This window comes from Agelaius tricolor, unplaced genomic scaffold (genome assembly GCF_023055355.1).
Source record: "Agelaius tricolor isolate 1412-34295 unplaced genomic scaffold, bAgeTri1.0.p SCAF_5, whole genome shotgun sequence".
NCBI classification, from domain to species: domain Eukaryota; kingdom Metazoa; phylum Chordata; class Aves; order Passeriformes; family Icteridae; genus Agelaius; species Agelaius tricolor.
The window spans coordinates 2684437-2701881 of NW_027269265.1; the positions used below are offsets into that span (position 1 = coordinate 2684437).

Sequence of the window (17445 nt, forward strand, 5' to 3'; positions counted from 1 at the left end):
TTTACTTCCCAAAGGATCCAGGCATGGACCCACTTCCAAAGGATCCAGGCATGGATTCACTTCCCAAAGGATCCAGGCATGGATTGACTGCCCAAAGGATCCAAGGATGGACCCACTTCCAAAGGATCCAGGGATGGATTCACTTCCAAAGGATCCAGGCATGGATTTACTTCCCAAAGGATCCAAGGATGGATTCACTTCCCAAAGGATCCAGGGATGGACCCACTTCCTAAAGGATCCAAGGATGGACCCACTTCCAAAGGATCCAGGCATGGATTTACTTCCCAAAGGATCCAAGGATGGATTCACTTCCCAAAGGATCCAGGGATGGATTCACTTCCCAGTGGATCCAGGATTTGCTCAAGGACAGCCACCCATGCTGAGGTGATTCCCACCCTCCAGCCGTGACCCAGCCATGGATCTTTCTGCCCAGGACATCACAGGTGTTGTGGGAGAGAGGTTTTCCTTGGGGAGAGTTGCAATTATGGGGTCCAGAACATGATTTTTTATAGAACGAGGGATTCTTGACAGCTTGGCTGGAGCAGAAATGTGGGAAGAGGTTTCAGTGAATGGAGAGGATGAAAACCAAGCTGGATGAGGCTCAGAGCAACCAGGTCTAGTGGAAGCTGTCCCTGCCCATGGCAGGGGGCTGGAATGGGATGAGATTTAAGGTCCCTTCCAACCCAAACCCTTCCGGGATTCCAGGATTATGCAGCTGGGAGGATTCAGTGGAGCTCAGCTCTCCCAGCACCCCGAGGAGCTGAAGACTCACAGGAGGGAAAAACATGGAAAAAACTTCCTGAGCCATCTGAGCCCCAGCCCAAAGAAACACTCCAGGTTTTACAATGTATATTAAGACATAAAGGTAAAGAAAAGGTTGTTTTTTTTTTAATCTCTGGGGCTCTCCTTCCTTCCTTCCTTCCTTCCTCTCTCTAAATATTGCTGCAAAGCTGTTTTTGCTCCAGCAGCTGCCGGATGAGCGTGAGGAGCCCTGAGAGGCACGGAGCTTGCAGGGAGCTCCCAGCCCTGCCTGACTCTGACTGATTCCTGCTCCCCAAGATTAGCCAGGAGCTCCTTATTTGGTCCAGGCTCCAGCAAATTCCCTGGCAGAGGGGATTGCATCTGCAGGGAAATGAGCAGCCTGGATGGGTTTGTGCTGGGGCGTCCAGGAGGGAGAGGGCTCAGAGCAGAGATCAAATCAGGGATCAGAGCAGAGAGAAAACCAGGGTTCAGAGCAGAGAGAAAACCAGGGCTCAGAACAGAGAGGAAATCAGAGCTCAGAGCAGAGAGAAAATCAGGATTCAGAGCAGAGATAAAATCAGGACTCAGAGCAGAGATAAAATCAGAGTTCAGAGAGAGAGAAAATCAGAGCTCAGAGCACAGAGAAAATCAGGGCCCAGAGCAGAGGGAAAATCAGGGGCGTTTCCAGGGAGTCTCTGTTTGTCCCTGCAGCACAAAGCAGACACACATTGCCTGTCCCCATCACTCTCCAGAGCACAGAACCAGAGCAGAATCACAGAATTCCCTGAGCTGGAAGTGCCCCCAAGGATCAGAGCCCAACTCCTGGCCCTGCACAGACCCCCCAACAATCCCACCCTGGGCATCCCTGGCAGTGCTGTCCAAGCACTCCTGGAGCTCTGGCAGCCTCGGGGCCGTGCCCGTTCCCTGGGCAGCCTGGGCAGTGCCAGCACCCTCTGGGGGAAGGAAATTTCCCTGATATCCAACCTAAACCCCCCAACACAGGTGTGATCCTGCCCCACCCAAAGGCTCTGACCACAGTACATGCTGGGCTGAGCTGCTGCAGCTTTGAGACCTTTCCTAGGGTGTTTATACCCAGAACCACGAGTTTGCTGCAGAATTAGGCTTTATTTGTTGCATGGATTAGGTGCCCCTGGAATCTGGCCAGCTTCTCCCCAGCTGGAAGTGGACAGGGAATCCCAGAATGGTTTGGGTTGGAAAGGACCTTAAATCCCATCTTGTTTCACGGGCAGGGACACATGCCCATGAAATGAGGTGGGATTTAAGGTCCTTTCCTCCTGGGGAAGCTGAGATCCCAGAACCTGCCCTGGGGGCACCATCAGAGATGGGATTCAGCCCTTCCCACAGCCCTAATGTTAAAGACAGCTTAGAAACTGTTGTTAAATAGTTGATAGATGGTTAAGCATGTGCTGTTAGTTTGGTTATTATATTGTAAAAGGGGACAAAAGTGTAGTTATGAGAAATAAGGTACTTAAGGTACCATAACACAGCTCAGTGAAGTGAAGCACCCCCCAGCCTGGACAGAACTGTAATGGGCCAATCAAACGCCTTAAACCTTCATGGAAATGAAGGATCCCAAAAGAAACCAATCCAAAGGGACAAAAAACAGGATAAAAAGGGGCTTCTGACCCAGGGAAGCTGTGCTGCTCTACCTGGAACATCGAGGATGGAGCAGCGCCGGCGCTGGGGCTGCTCAGCAGCGATGGCCCCGATGTCCCAGATGGAGCAGCACCAATTCAGTGGGTCAGAAGCTCCTTTTTATCCTGTTTTTGTCCTTTTGGATTGGTTTCTTTTGGGATCCTTCATTTGCATGAAGGTTTAAGGTGCTTGATTGGCCCATTACAGCTCTGTCCAGGCTGGGGGGTGCTGCACTTTACTGAGCTGTGTTATGGTACCTTGAGTACTTTATTTCTCATAGCTACCCTTTAACCCCTTCTACAATATAATAACTGTTCCAGATTGCAATGCAAGATGTTTTCTGTTACCATCTGTATGGCAGATTATCTTTTGTCAAGCGGGCAGTTTGCTTTATCTCTCTCTTTGAGTGACCACACCCACTCCTCCCTTGGGAGGAGACACCTGCTGATAACAGCCATGGAATGTCCCTGCATGGCTGATAAGAACTACAGCATCCCATTGGGAGATGTGAGCCCAGAGGGAGGAGCCAAGCATTCCTCCCTGGATATAATCCAGAGGTTTTTGAGACACCAGCACGGCTTCTGCACTGGATTGCCCAGAGGAGCAGCAGCTGCCTCTGCTTCCCCTGGATCTGCAGAGGAAGACTCCACCCTTCTCCAGGATCCCTGCTCCAGCAGAGCCACCCCTGGCACTGCAGGAGGGCTGAGCCACAATTCCAATGGGGCTGCTGCCAGCACCCTGACCCACAGGGTGTCAGGCTGGGCTCTGACTCTGGCACTGTTGGTTTGGTCACTGCATTGTTCATTTCGTCCTTTGATTTTCTTCCCTATTAAAGAACTGTTATTCCTGCTCCCATCTTTTTGCCTGAGAGCCCCTTAATTTAAAATTTACAGCAATTTGGAGGGGTGGGAAGGGTTCATATTCTCCATTTCAGGGGAGGCTCCTGCCTTCCTTAGCAGACACCTGCCTTTCCAAACCAAGACATAACCAAACTAACAGTACATGCTTAACCATCTATCACCTATTTAACAACAGTCTCTAACCTATTTTCAACACTGACAAACCCAAGTCTCCCCCCAAAACCCCTCTCCAGCTCATCTCTCCTCTCCTGACCTCCTGGGGCCTCCAGCCCTGACCCTGCAGCCCCGGAGGGCTCGGGGGTGACTAATCCCAGCAATCAGCCTCGTTCCCTGCATTTATCCGCTTCCTGCCTTTGTCTGCCCCTGACAGCTCCTCGCAGCAAATCCTCTCCCAGCCCCATTTCCCCGGCTCCATCTCCCCCGCCAGCCTTTGTCCCGCGGAGCCCCTCGGGGCTGGGTGAGGAGGTTATTGCCCCTCGACACGTGTCCCCTGCGTCCTCTGTGGCCAAAATCCAGCGGCCGGCAGCGCCGAGGTCAGCGGGGCACCGCGGGAGCCGCTCGGGCTGCGGGAGAATGGATTTGTTCTTTAAATTGGAGACGGATGCAGCGCCGGCGGCGTTTCAGACTAAAAGGGATTTTAGGGCTGAGCGATCCGGCTAAATGGGGACAGAGGGCTTGGGGGAGCTGGAAATTCAATGGGAAATCGCAGGACACATGGGCAGCACATTTGGGAGCTGCCTGCTCCGCCCAGGACGGGCTGTGCTCCCACAGGGAGCTCTGCGGACACACGGACATCCAGAGGGATGGAAACCCTCACATGTGCGGGGTTCACAACCTTTCCATGCCTAAAGCAATCAGCCAGCCTGCTTGGATTTAATTATTATGTTTCTTGAGATTTTGTTTTATTTTTTAGTTCAGGATTGTTCTCCCCTTGAACTGAGATTCAAATCTTTTGGGGATTTTTTTCCCCAAGGAGGTATGGGCTGCTCATGAAGGAAGGAAAAGAGAGACAGAGGAGGAAAAAAGATGGAGGGAAGGAAGGATGGATTTGGGTTGAAAGGGACTTTAAGAGTCATCCCATTCCACCACTTTCCACTGTCCCAGGGTGCCCCAAGCCCTGTCCAACCTGGCCTTGGGCACAGTCAGGGATCCAGGGGCAGCCACAGCTGCTCTGGCAATTCCAGCCCAGCCAGGAATTCCCAGTTCCCAATCTCCCACCCATCCCTGCCCTCTGGCACTGGGAGCCATTCCCTGGCTCCTGTCCCTCCATCCCTTGTCCCCAGTCCCTCTCCAGCTCTCCTGGAGCCCCTTCAGGCCCTGCCAGGGGCTCTGAGCTCTCCCTGGAGCCTTCTCCTCTCCAGGTGAGCACCCCCAGCTCTCCCAGCCTGGCTCCAGCCCTTGGAGCATCTCCAGGTCCCTCTGATGTTAGGGGCAGCACTTTGGGGTGGGATGGGCCGGGTGGCGCTGGGCGCGGCTGCCGGGATGGAGGGCAGGGAAAGGAGCGGGGTGGGGCGGGGCCGACAATCCCGGTGATCCCGACAATCCCGGTGATCCCGACAATCCATCCCGGTGATCCCGACAATCCATCCCGGTGATCCCGACAATCCATCCCGGTGATCCCGGGCGCTGCCGCCGCCTGCCGCCCGCAGCGGGACGCGCAGCCCGCACCGATGGGACACACGCCCCCCGCGGACGGACACACGGCCCCGCGGACGGACGGACACACGGCCCCCGCGGAGAGCCCCCCATGCCCTCGCTGTGCCCCCGCAGCCCCGGCGCTCCCTGCTCAGGACAAGTCCCCCCCAGCCCTCAAACAACCCGGGGTGGCACAGCCGGGACCCAGGGGATGGACACACACCGGGGCCCCAACAGGTGTCTTCCTTCTTTTATCCCTTTCCCCTTTTTCATTTTCTTTCTCCTTTCCTCTCATTTTTTCTTTAGTTTTCTCTCCTTTCCTTCCCTTCCTTCCCCCTTTTTCCTTTCCTTTCCTTCCCCCCTTTTCCTTTTCCCTTTCCTTTCCTCTCCTCTCCTTCTTTTTCTCTCCTTCCTTCCTTCCTTCCTTCCTTCCTTCCTTCCTTCCTTCCTTCCTTCCTTCCTTCCCTTCATTCTCCATTTTTCTTTTCCTCTCCTTTCCTTCCCCCTTTTTCCTTTCCTTTTTCTTCTCCTTTCCTTCCCTTTCTCCCTCCCTCCCTCCCCATCCCAGGGCCGATCCCTCCCTGTTCTCCCCCCGGGATTTCCAGGTCCCCTCCTGTCCCTCCCAGCCCCCAGCCCTGCCCGTATCCCTGCCCGTGGCTCCCCCTCGGTTGTGCTGGAAGCTTCACCGAGCCCAACCCCACTTTCCTTCCCCTTCCCGGCCACGCCTGGCCCGGGACAAACCCTTGTGCAACGCCCGGGGCAGCGTTGCTCCATCCCCCGTGCCCAGCCCTCCCTCCCCTCCTGTTCCTGCCCTGCTGGGATGCGATGCCGGCAGCCCCCGCGCCCCTCCCAGGGCGCAATTCCCAACACAATTCCCAATTTCCCAGGGTTTTTATTCCCCCCCCCCCGCCCCGGGACCTGCCCGCAGCTGGGAGCAATCGGCGGGGCCGCAGCCGCTGACTCAGGGCGGGGATGGTGCCGTCCCCGAGGGGAGGAGGGACCGCGCAGCAAAAGTCCCCTCTGCTGGCGGCACCGCCACAGGCAGGATGGGGCCACGCTGGATGCGTTTATCAATTTAAATCGGGGGGGTTGGGAGTGTAGAAGGTGCTCGGTGCACGTTCCCAGAAAAAAGAAAAAAAAAAAACACCCAAAAAAATCCCCCCAAAAAACCAAACTAAACCCCTCCCCCCAAAAAAACCTCAAAAAACAAACAAAAAACACCAAAAAAAACCCCCCAAAAAACCAAATCAACCCCCCCCCAAAGAAAACCAACAAAAAAACCCAAACAAAAAAACACCAAAAAACAAAACAAAGAAGAACAAAAAACCCCTAAACAAAGGAACCCCAAAAACAAAACAAAAAAGAAAAAGAACAAAAAAACCTCAAAGAAACCCCAAAAACAAAACAAAACAAACAAAAAAAAACCCCCAAAAACAAAAAACCCCTACTCAAAATAAAACCAAAACAAAAAAAACCCCAAAAAACAAGAAAACCCATCCAAAATAAAACCAAACCCAACCCCCCCCAAAAAAACAACAACAACAACAAAAAAACCCAACAAAAAAAACTAAAAAACCCCAAATAAAAACAAACAACCAACCAAAAATAAACAAAAAAACCCCAAACAAACTAAAAAACCCAAAACCCCCAAACCCCACTGTTCTAAGGCATGGAAAACCCCGGGGTGTCCCCAAGCTGAGGGTTCCCCATCCTTGTGCCCCCATCCCTGGGTGCCACCCCGAGCTCTCAGCGCATCCTTTTGGCAACTCCTGCCCCCGTCAGGGAGCTGTGAATCCCCCAAATCCCCAAACTCCCAAACCCCCAAAGCCCCAAACCCCCAAATCCCCAAATCCCACCGCCTGGAAAGAGTGAAAATCTGAAATCCTGTTTAGTCTGGGGGAAGCAGAGCTGGGGAAGGAGCCCAGGGAGGGTCCCCGGGAAGGGGCTGGAAGCACCAGGGAGAGGCTCCCAGGCAAGGAAAAGGCTTTTCCCAGCCTGGCAATGTCCAGCAGGAGCTGCCAAAGCCTCGGTTCTGGCCTTCCAAAACCCTCTTCGGGCTCTAAATCGGGGTTTTCAGACACCAGGAAAAACACTTCCAAAGGGAGAGCTGAGCTGAGGGGAGAGAATCCCGTGCTCCTGACCAAGAGCAGGCGGGCAGCAGGGGCTCTTTGGGAAAAGCCAGGCTTGGAAAAAACCCGGCACAGCAGCAGGGCAGGAGCTCCTCACCAAAATCTGGCAGGGAGAAGCTGGAAGGAGTCAAAAATTTTGGGAAAAGAAAAAAAAAAAACAAACAAACAAAAAAAAACCCCCACCAAACAACTGAAATTCCTTGTGGATGCTTCAAGTTTTTCCAGCTCCTCATTTGTCTCTGGGGTTTGTGGCTGCTTTTTCTTCCGTTTTGGGTTGTTTTTATTCCGGTTTTTTTATTTTTTTCCCTCCTCCTCTCCTCCAGGAATGTGACCAGCCAGATGAGGGTCACGTCGGAAGAGTGACGAACGCACGGGGCAGATTCGTCATCCGTGGTGATGAGACTTTCTCCAAATAATTTTCCCCTCTCCTAATAGCTGCAATTTATGCAAATGAAGCCGGGGAAGAGCTAAATGGGGATTTGATGGGACCTGGCTGCCCACGCCCGGCTCTCTCCCAGCGGAGATGGAGGAGGGAGATGAGTCTGTGCTTACATTCCTGGCTGGGCACCTATCCCAGCCCCAGCCTGGCTCCAGGGATCCATCCCTCTCCACAGGGAAGGATGGGCACTTGCTGGAACCCTCCATGCTGAGAATTTTAGGCTTTCTGTGTTTCAAGGCACAGAGCCTCAAGAGAGCAAGAAGGATCAGCCTCGCTAAAACTTCCATCTTGCTTTATGTATATTATTACATTCTAAACCCTTAAACTCTGAGTTTCCCACCCTGTGGCATCACACACTTCTATTCAAACCCCACACCCACAATCCCAGTTCTGTCATTCCGTTTTGGAAGCTTCTCCACGGCCTCAGGTCAAATCCAGCGTTCTCCTGAGAGTTTGTGCCTTTGAACAGAGAAAGTCTAAATTGCTCAGCATCCAGGGTTCCAGCAGGCACCCTCAGCAGCAGGGGAAGGAATCCAGAGCAGGTGGAATCACCCCCTGCCCACCTGCTCTGGCACCCCCAGCCTCACCTGCACTGGGTGGTACCTCCTGTGCCTGCTCCCAGAGCATCAGAGCCACACGGATGGCCCCAAAAATTCCCTTCTCCATCCCAGCCTTCCCCGTGGAGCAGTGCAGGGTCAGGAGCAGCAGCACCTCCTGATCCTTTGGGGTTTCCAGCCACAGCTGGTGCAACCTGGGGCAGCACCCACCTCCAGAAGGGGCTGGGTTTTGTCTCAGTTCTTCCTCCTCCTCTTGCCAAGTGTTGAATTGCCACTGACCTTGGCCTTGTGGTGGCTGTGCAGGGACTTTCCCATGCTGGGGGGCAGCCCAGAACTGCATTCTCTTCCCCTTCAGAGCAGATGTGGGAGTGTGGGGGTCACAGCTCAGCTGCAGCTGATCCCATCCCTGGGATGGTCACAGAACCCAGAATGGTTTGGGCTGGAAAAGATCTCAAAGCCCACCCAGTTCCCACCCCCTGCCATGGCAGGGACGCCTTCCACCATCCCAGGCTGCTCCAAGCCCTGTCCAGCCTGGCCTTGGGCACTGCCAGGGATCCAGGGCCTGCTCTGGGCACCCTGTGCCAGGGCCTCCTCCCTGGCATTTACAGCATCACAGCAGAGCTGGCACCAGCTGCTCCAGGCATCGGGACAAGCATTGTGCTCCCACTGAATCCACAGGTGCTGGGCTCTCCTTCCCAACCTTCATCCTGAGGAAGAGCTGAGGGATCCCACACATCTCCCTTCCCCGTTCCCTGGGATCCCCGCAGGGACCACAGCGCAGGGTCAGCTCAGGAAGGCACTGGGTGTTTTCCAGAAGCTATTTTGGAGGATATCATTCGGATTGCTTCCCAGGGCAGCCTGAATTTCCTCTCCCCCGGGGCCCCAGGCAGGAAGCGGCCTCTGGGTTCACGCTCAGCCCTAATGAGGGCAGCACTTCAACACCGACCGACCGTGGGTGAGAGCTGAGCTGCAACGAGTTTATCTTGATTTCTTCCGGACCTGGGACTTTCCCTTGCGCTGCCACAAACAGTCCCTGCCCTCCCTGCCGGAGGAATCACAAGAACTACCACTAAAACCTGCCATGCTGGTGTCTGACCCCTCAAACCCCCTTTCCCGTCCCTGCTGTCATCTTGATACTCCCCTGCCCCTCGCGTACACTCATCCGGAGTAGCAAAGAGTGCTCTGAGAGCAGACAGGCACAGTTTCATGCTTATTCATCATCACATGCATCCTGCAAGGCGCTGTGTGTGTGTTTTGCAGCCGCGGTGCTGCGGTCGGAGCTGCTTTTCCTGGAAGGAGCTCCGGGGGCTTCTCCCGGGGTTTGCTGCTGGCACAGAGGGCACTGCCAGGGGCTGGGGGGTCAGAAACACACGGGACACCTGCGGGACGGGCTGCAGGCAGATGCGGCACCTGCTCATATCCTGGAATCTCTCAGAATTGTTTGGGTTGGACGGGATCTGAAAGATCATCCAGTTCCTGCTGCCGCGGGCAGGGACATTTTGCACTGCTTTGGCTTCTGTCCTGCGACACCCGCGGGGAATCAGCCCCAGCACCTTTCCCTGTGTCTGCGGGGGCTCAGCCCCAGCCCTGGGCGCTGTCACCCCTCCAGGGGCTCTGTCCCCCCTCTCCCGTAGCTCCCCGACCGTGCTCGGACCCCACTCCCGTCACCCCCGCGGGGCTCAGCCCCGTCTCCTTCCCGGCACCCCCAGCCCCAGGGGCTCAGCTCCAGCTCCGTCCCCTGCAGTGGCCGCTCCCAGAGCCCCTCACCCTCACCCGGGCACTCACCCCGGCCCCTTCCCCTCCCTCCTGCCCGGGGAGCAGCGCGGCCCCCCCGCCCCGCAGCCGAGCTCCGACGGCCGGGGCGGGCCGGGCGGCGAGAAGGGGCTGTCCCAGGGGCCGTGCCCGCTTGCACCGCACCTCCTCCTCCTCCTCCTCCTCTTCTCCCGCCTTCCTCTCTCCGCGGCGGGGGGACAGTCACCACCGGCAGCCGCGGCGCGGTGCGCTCCATCCACCCATCCATCCCATCGCATCCCATCGCATCCCATCGCATCCCATCGCATCCCATCGCATCCCATCGCATCCCATCGCATCCCATCGCATCCCATCGCATCCCATCCCGGTGCGGTGCGGGGTTCAGTCCGAACCCGGTGCGTGGGGACATTCCCCGCATCCCTGCGAGGAGGAGAGGGGCGTCCCTCTGAGCGCATCCCGGAGCGGGGCAATCCCATGGAGGCCGAGGGTTACCGCTGCCGCAGCAGCCGCCACATCGAGAGCGGCCAGTCGGCCGTGCCCAGCTCGGTGCTGTTCGCCGCCGGCCTTTTGGGGAACGTGCTGGCGCTGCTGCTGCTGGGCCAGCACCGCCGGCGCTCCCGCTCCTCGCCCGGGGGCCGCCCGCCGCGGGTCTCGGCCTTCTACGTGCTGGTGACAGCGCTGGCGGTCACCGACCTGCTGGGCAAGTGCCTGATCAGCCCCATGGTGCTGGCAGCCTACGCCTACAACCGCAGCCTCAGCCAGCTGGGGCCGGGCGTGCGCGGCGAGGAGCAGCCGGGGGTGCTGTGCCAGCTCTTCGCCTTCCTCATGGCTTTCTTCGGGCTGGCCCCCACGCTGCTGCTGCTGGCCATGGCTCTGGAGTGCTGGCTGTCCCTGGGACACCCCTATTTCTACCGGCGGCACCTGACCCGCCGCCTGGGCGCGGCGCTGGGGCCGGCGGCCGCGGGGCTGTGCGCGCTGTTCTGCGCGCTGCCGCTGCTGGGCTTCGGGGAGCCCATGCAGTACTGCCCGGGCACCTGGTGCTTCATCCGCATGGCCGGCGGCGGGCCGGGCCGCCTGGGCTTCCCCGTGCTCTACGCCAGCCTGATGGGCTTGCTGGTGCTGGCCATCGTGGCGTGCAACGTGAGCAGCATGCGGCAGCTGTACGGCATGGCCCGCAGGCAGCCCCGCCGCGGGACGGCCCCTGCTCCCGCCGCGCCGCGCATGGAGGAGCTCGACCACCTCGTCCTGCTGGGGCTCATGACCGTCCTCTTCACCGTCTGCTCCCTGCCGCTCATCGTGAGTAATGCCGGGAGAACCGTCCTGCCCCTGGGAGGCTGGGGGGAGATGCTGTGTGCCGAGCGGGGGCCGGTCAGTGCGGGAAATCCTTCGGGGAATAGCCGGTCCTCAGCGCCGTGCACTCACAGGGAGGTTGGATGGATGATTTGGCCCCCTTGGAATAGCTCCCCACCCTGTCCATGGGGGTCAGGCACGCTGGAATATCCCCCCTACCAGCCCCTGGGAGCCTGGGGGGCTGCACTGGCCCCCCTCAAATTCTCATCACCCCACGCAACAGGGGGTGGCTGTTGCATTAATCCATTTGGAAGAATATCCTTAGCACCATCTCCTCACAGGGAGGTTGGATGGATGATTTGGCCCTCTTGGAATAGCCCCCCACCCTGTCCATGGGGGTCAGGCACCCTGGAATTTCCCCCCTACCAGCCCCTGGGACTGTGGGTGTCTGCTTTGGCCCCCCTCAAGTTCTCATCACCCCACACCTCAGGGGTTGGTCGTTGCATTAATCCATTTGGAAAAATACCCTTTCTCAGCACCATCTCCTCACAGGGAGGTTGGATGGATGATTTGGCCCCTTTGGAATAGTTCCCCACCCTGTCCGTGGGGGTCAGGCATGAATTTCCTGGAATTTTCCTGGAATTTCCCCCCCACCAGCCCCTGGGAGCCTGGGTTGTTGCTTTGGCCCCCCTCAAATTCTCATCACCCCAGGAGCTGGTCATTGCATTCATCCATTTGGAAGAATATCCTGTCTCAGCACCATCTCCTCCTCCTCGCAGGGAGGTTGGATTGATGATTTGGCCCCCTTGGGTTGGTCCCTGAGCCTGTCCAGGGGGGTCAGGCTGTTGTTAAAGCACCCTGGAATATCCCCCCCACCAGCACCACTCAGTCCTGGGGAGGTCAGAGCTCTGATTTTGGGATAAACCCCGACACCACCACCAGCTCCTGGCGGCCAAGGCTTTGCCTGCTCCTAAATCCTCCCCCACTCTGCCCACAGGGACCAGGTCATTGCCTAAAACTCCTTGGAATAATCCCCCCCCCCACCACCACCCCCCTCTCCCAGGGGTCAGGGTTTGTTTGGGCCCCTTGGAATAAACTCTGGAGCCACCCCCCACTCCTGGGGAGGGAGAGATCATTGCTTTAGTCCCTTGTGAGTGACCCACCCCTGCCACCCTCCAGGATCCCCTCCAAGGGTCAGGTTATGGCTTTAATCCCCTTGGAATAAATCCCCCCTGCCCTGGCTCCACTATCCCATTCTGGGAGCTTGCCCACCCTCGACGCAAACACCGCATCCCCAGTCCTCAATTTATCGAAATTAATTAAATAAATTAAATTTATTTCGTAATAAATAACAAACAAATAAATACATTTTAATTAAAGATTGTCCTTTAACCCCCATGGAATAATGTCCACCACCCATCCTGGGATGGGGGAATTAATTCATTGCTTAATCCTCCTGGAATAACCACAACAACCCCCCCACCCTGTCCTGGGGGTTGATTTATGGCTCAAATTTCCCTGGAATATTTGCCCCCGCCCCTTCTGTCCCGGACAGGGTCATTCCATTGCCCCTCCCTGGAATACCCAATCCCAGCACCACATCCCCAGGGGTCAGCTCATTGGTTTAACCCCCTAAACCAACCCCCCATCATCACCTCTCTGTCCCAGAGGTGTTGGAGGGGTCAGTGAATGATTCCAGTCCTATCTGAGTGTCCCCTCCCCATCCCTGGGATCAGTTTGCTGCTTTAACTCCATTGGAATTGCTCCCACCCCCATCCCATCACCACCCCTCTGTTCCTCTGAGGGTCCCCCTGAGGGGTTTAAGGTTTGGGAGGGGGGTGTCAGTTCCTGGCATCAGACACCTCAATAACCCCCCATTCCCACCCCTATCACACTCCTCAATAACCCCCCATTCCCACCCTTATCAGACCCCTCAATCCCCCCATTCCCACCCTTATCAGACCCTTCAAAACCCCCATTCCCACCCCATGAGACCCCTCAATAATCCCCCATTCCCATCTCATCTGACCCTTCAAAACCCCCAATTCCCACCCTTATCAACCCTTCAAAACCCATCTCTCTCATCTGACCCTTCAAATCCCCCCATTCCCATCCTTATCAGACCCCTCAATAACCCCACATTCCCACCCCATCAGACCCTTCAAAACTCCCCAAATCCCACCCCATCAGACCCTTCAAAACCCCCCATTCCCACCCTTATCAGACCCTTCAGTAACCCCCCCACATCCCAAAGCTGCTGGGCAGATCCAGCTCCCTGTGACCCCCCCAAAATCCTCTCACTTCTTCCCCAGGGGTTGGAGCCCCCCAGCAGGAGGGACCCCTCACTGCCCCTTTGTCCCCCACTCCTGGGTGGGATCCTGCAGTTCCACCTTTCCATGGGTCAGATCCTGCAATTCCACCTTTCCATGGGTCAGATCCTGCAGTTCCACCTTTCCATGGATGGAATCCTGCAGTTCCACTTTTCCATGGGTGGGATCCTGCAGTTCCACCTTTCCATGGGTGGGATCCTGTAGTTCCACCTTTCCATGGGTGGGATCCTGCAATTCCACCTTTCCATGGGTCAGATCCTGCAGTTCCACTTTTCCATGGGTCAGGTCCTACACTTCCACCTTTCCATCACCCCCTGCAGGCAGAGCTGCTGGCACAGGCGGGGCCACCCCAAAATCAGGGTGGGAGCTGTGCATGGGTGACAATTTCCACATCCTCTTCCTGACTCTGGAGCCACCCCATGAGGTGTCAGCCACCCACAGCTCTGGCACAGCTGGGCTCAAACTGGTTTTGTGACCAACCCAGGCTGAATCCCTGCTGAGTTATCCAATGGATGGATCCCATTTCCATGGCAAGGGGATCAGCACAAGTGGGGTGGAGACAGAGCAGCACCTGCCAAGGCTGGATGATTCCTTCATCCATGAAGAAATCCTGGTCACTGGGTCCACATTTCCACCTCTAACATCCTTGTCCTGATAGGATGTGCTGTCCCTGAGCCACGACCATCCCTGGTCCTGCCCCACTCCCAGCTGGATCCACAACCCACAGTAACCCCCCATCCCCACCCCCGTGTCCCAAAGCTGCTGGGCAGGTCCAGCTCCCTGTGACCACCCCAAAATCCTCTCACATCCTCCCCAGGGGTGGGAGACCCCCGGCAGGAGGGACCCCTCGCCGCCCCCTTTGTCCCCTGATGCCATCCATGGGGTTAAAACTTTTGCTACCCTGGGATTATTTTTACCCCCACTACAGCAAGACCTCCCTTCATTCCCCTTAATTTCCTTCCCTAATTTCTCCCGTTTGGTGGATATTTATTTTTATTTCTTTTTTTTTTTGGCCAGATCCGTGCCTACATGGGAGCTTTCGCTGCCGATTTCAACGAGAACGCCGACCTGAGCGCGCTGCGCTTCCTCTCCGTCAACTCCATCGTGGACCCCTGGGTCTTCATCATCTTCCGCACCTCCGTCTTCCGCTCCTTCGTGCGCCGCGTCTGCCGCCGCCTGGGCTCCCGCAGAGCCTCCCTGCCCCAGGAGGGCTCCAGCCCCGCCGGTGACAGCCGCTTCTGTCCCCCGGGCTGCCGCAGGACAGCTCCGCCGCCGCCCGGCATCCCCTGAGCGCCGCGATGCTGCCGCACACGCCGGCGGCTGCCGGCGAGGATGAGGAGCGAGCCTTCGGCCCCGCAGCCCTGCCCTGGAGCATCCCGAGGCGCCACAGGGCGGTGGCAGGGCGGGGACGGCGTCCAGCTCGCTGCGAGGGACGCCGTGAAGGGTTTCTGTGCCCTGCCCAGGTTGTGGTTTTGCCCCGGAGAGGATCTGGGATCTCCTGGGATGTGGGAATGTTCCGAGCAGCGGCGATTCGAGGAGGGTTTGGGGAGAGCCCAGCTCCAGGAAGGCAGAGGGGCTTTGGAGTGTGGGGGACACACAGGGAGGAGAAGTGAGGGTGTGTCCCTGTGGAATGAAAGTGGTTCAGTGTTTCATCACCTTGGCCTGTGCACGATCCCGTTCCGTGCCAAGGAATGGGTTTGGGGTGTCCCCAGACTGGGTGAGGGGCAGGAGGGACTCAGAAATTCCAGCAGCAGTTCCTGGTGTGAGGAGGAACTGGATGCAGGTGGAATCCCTCCCTGGCACACCTGGAATCCCTGCCCAGGGTCTTCCCTATTCCCAAGGCAGGGCTGTGGTTTGTCCGCCCTTATCTCGCTCTTCTCTGGAAAACTCTGAGCACTGATGTTGCATTTGTGCTCCTCCGCTGTACCTGTTGTGCTGTAATTATTTAAATTCAGTATTTATGACTGTCCTGAGCCTTCATGAGAGCAGTAATTGAGAGAACACAGAGCCTCGGTGCGAGCGTGCAAGAGGGCAATCCTTTTAATGGAAGATCCATTTCCTCTAAACCACAGGTATTAACTGGATCTAATTTTTGCCTTAAGTGATCATTTAGGCCAAAAAAATTACGATGACCAACTGTTTAGTGCCCTTGGAGGAGACAGAGGGTATTTCTCTCCTCTGTTTAGCTAAGCCTTGCAAGGTGTAGCCGTGTTCCTGCCCGCTCTCACGTGATGTTTACTCTTGGTGTCAAACAGATTCTGCTTTTGAAGGAAAAATATCTTGGAGTTTTTGGAGGTGACCTGCTGGGGTTGCCTCTGGCTGTTGCTCCCAAGCTGGATAAAAGGGCAGAGCTGCATTTGGGGATGTTTTGGGGGCACCTGTGAGCTGCCAGCTCGGTGCCTCTCCTCGGGGTTTTCCGAGGAGAAAGAAGGAAACGAGGGTTGGTTCATGGATTGGTTTCATGTTACTGGCATGGTATTGACTTGGAGATGGCTCACGTGGGGCTGCAGAGTCAACAGTTCCCAGCCTGCTCCGTGGCTTTCCTGGGATCTGTTCCACTGCAGCCAGGTGAGATAACAGCCCTGGAAAACTTTGTTGTTGTCCCCCTAAACTGGGATCTCCTTCCCCCAAAGAGATCCGGGCTCCACTCGGGACAGACGGAGCAGGCACGGCCAGGCTGGGAGTGTTTGATGTGGGATCATGGAATAATCACTGAGGTGGGATAAGATTTCCAAGCTGAGGGCATTCTGGGTGTGCAGGGCATCATCTGCCCCTGGTGCCTGTGAGGATTCACCCCTGGAGAGGCCCTGGCCCAGGAAATTCCCTGCCCCATGACGTGTGTGTTTGGATCCCAGGGTAACCACCATCCATGGAAATCAGTAATTAAACCAACACAAACCAAATCATTGTTCTTTATTAAGGTGCAAAAATAGACTCCCTCTGAGCCCTGAGACGATGCAAACACCTCATCACTGACCCATCCATGATTTTATCATCTCAGGAAATAACCCATGGAGCCACCAGTGACCCCCACTCATCCCTGCAGCATCCCTGCTCCCTGGCTGGGACCACACATTTCCCAGTGACCTTGACGCGCTCCCCTGGCTGGAGCAGCACTTTTAATCGGGATCCTGCCCTTCCTGCTGTGGGAACAGACTCGGAGTCTCCAGCCGGGCGCTGCTGCTCCCTCCGGGTGAGCCAAGCGGCAGCCGCAGCCAGCGAGGCTTGGGCTCAGGGCTGTTCCTCCAGGAGGATCAGTCCTGGCTCCCAGCTGTTCCTCCAGGAGGATCAATCCTCACTCCCAGCTGTTCCTCCAGGAGGATCAATCCTGGCTCCAGGCTGCTCCTCAGGAGGATCAATCCTCACTCCCAGCTGTTCCTCAGGAGGATCAATCCTGGATCCCAGCTGCTCCTCCAGGAGGATCAATCCTGGATCCCGGCTGTTCCTCAGGAGGATCAATCCTGGATCCCGGCTGCTCCTCGGGAGGATCAATCCTGGATCCCAGCTGTTCCTCCAGGAGGATCAATCCTCACTCCCAGCTGTTCCTCAGGAGGATCAATCCTGGCTTCTGGCTGCTCCTCAGGAGGATCAATCCTGGCTCCCGGCTGCTCCTCCAGGAGGATCAATCCTGGCTCCAGGCTGCTCCTCCAGGAGGATCAATCCTGGATCCCAGCTGTTCCTCCAGGAGGATCAATCCTGGCTCCAGGCTGCTCCTCAGGAGGATCAATCCTGGCTCCCGGCTGTTCCCGGGGCTGCCGTGTCCCCGTCCTTGCCAGAGATGGCAGCACGTCCCCAGCCAGGAGGAGCCAGGAGCCCACGGGTGTTCCCCACCCCAAGCTGGTCCCTTGGGCAGCCCATTTTCAGTGCCTCAACACAGAATTCACAGAATTCACAGAATCACAGAATCAGAGAATGATGAGGTTGGAAGAGACCTCTAAGATCACTGAGCCCAACCTGTGCCCTCACACCTCACCCAGACTATAGCACCCACTGCCATGTCCAGGCTTTTTTTAAACACACCCAGAGATGGTGATTCCACCACCTCCCTGGGAAGAG

The 17445-nt window shown here is 56.7% G+C and overlaps 1 protein-coding gene across 1 annotated transcript; it reads left to right on the forward strand.

Annotated features, from left to right (window-relative positions):
- Positions 1-9813: 9813 nt before the first annotated feature.
- PTGDR (prostaglandin D2 receptor) lies at positions 9814-16292 on the forward strand. Its single transcript, XM_071426098.1, has 2 exons — positions 9814-11065; positions 14407-16292. Exons 1-2 carry the CDS (start codon positions 10244-10246, stop codon positions 14677-14679), a joined length of 1095 nt encoding a protein of 364 aa, XP_071282199.1. The 5' UTR covers positions 9814-10243; the 3' UTR covers positions 14680-16292.
- Positions 16293-17445: the final 1153 nt, after the last annotated feature.

Coding starts and splice junctions, on each gene's coding strand:
- PTGDR (XM_071426098.1), top strand. CDS start 10,244: ATGGAGGCCGAGGGTTACCGCTGCCGCAGCAGCCGCCACATCGAGAGC. Junction 11,066..14,406: donor TCTGCTCCCTGCCGCTCATC/GTGAGTAATGCC, acceptor TTTTTTGGCCAG/ATCCGTGCCTACATGGGAGC.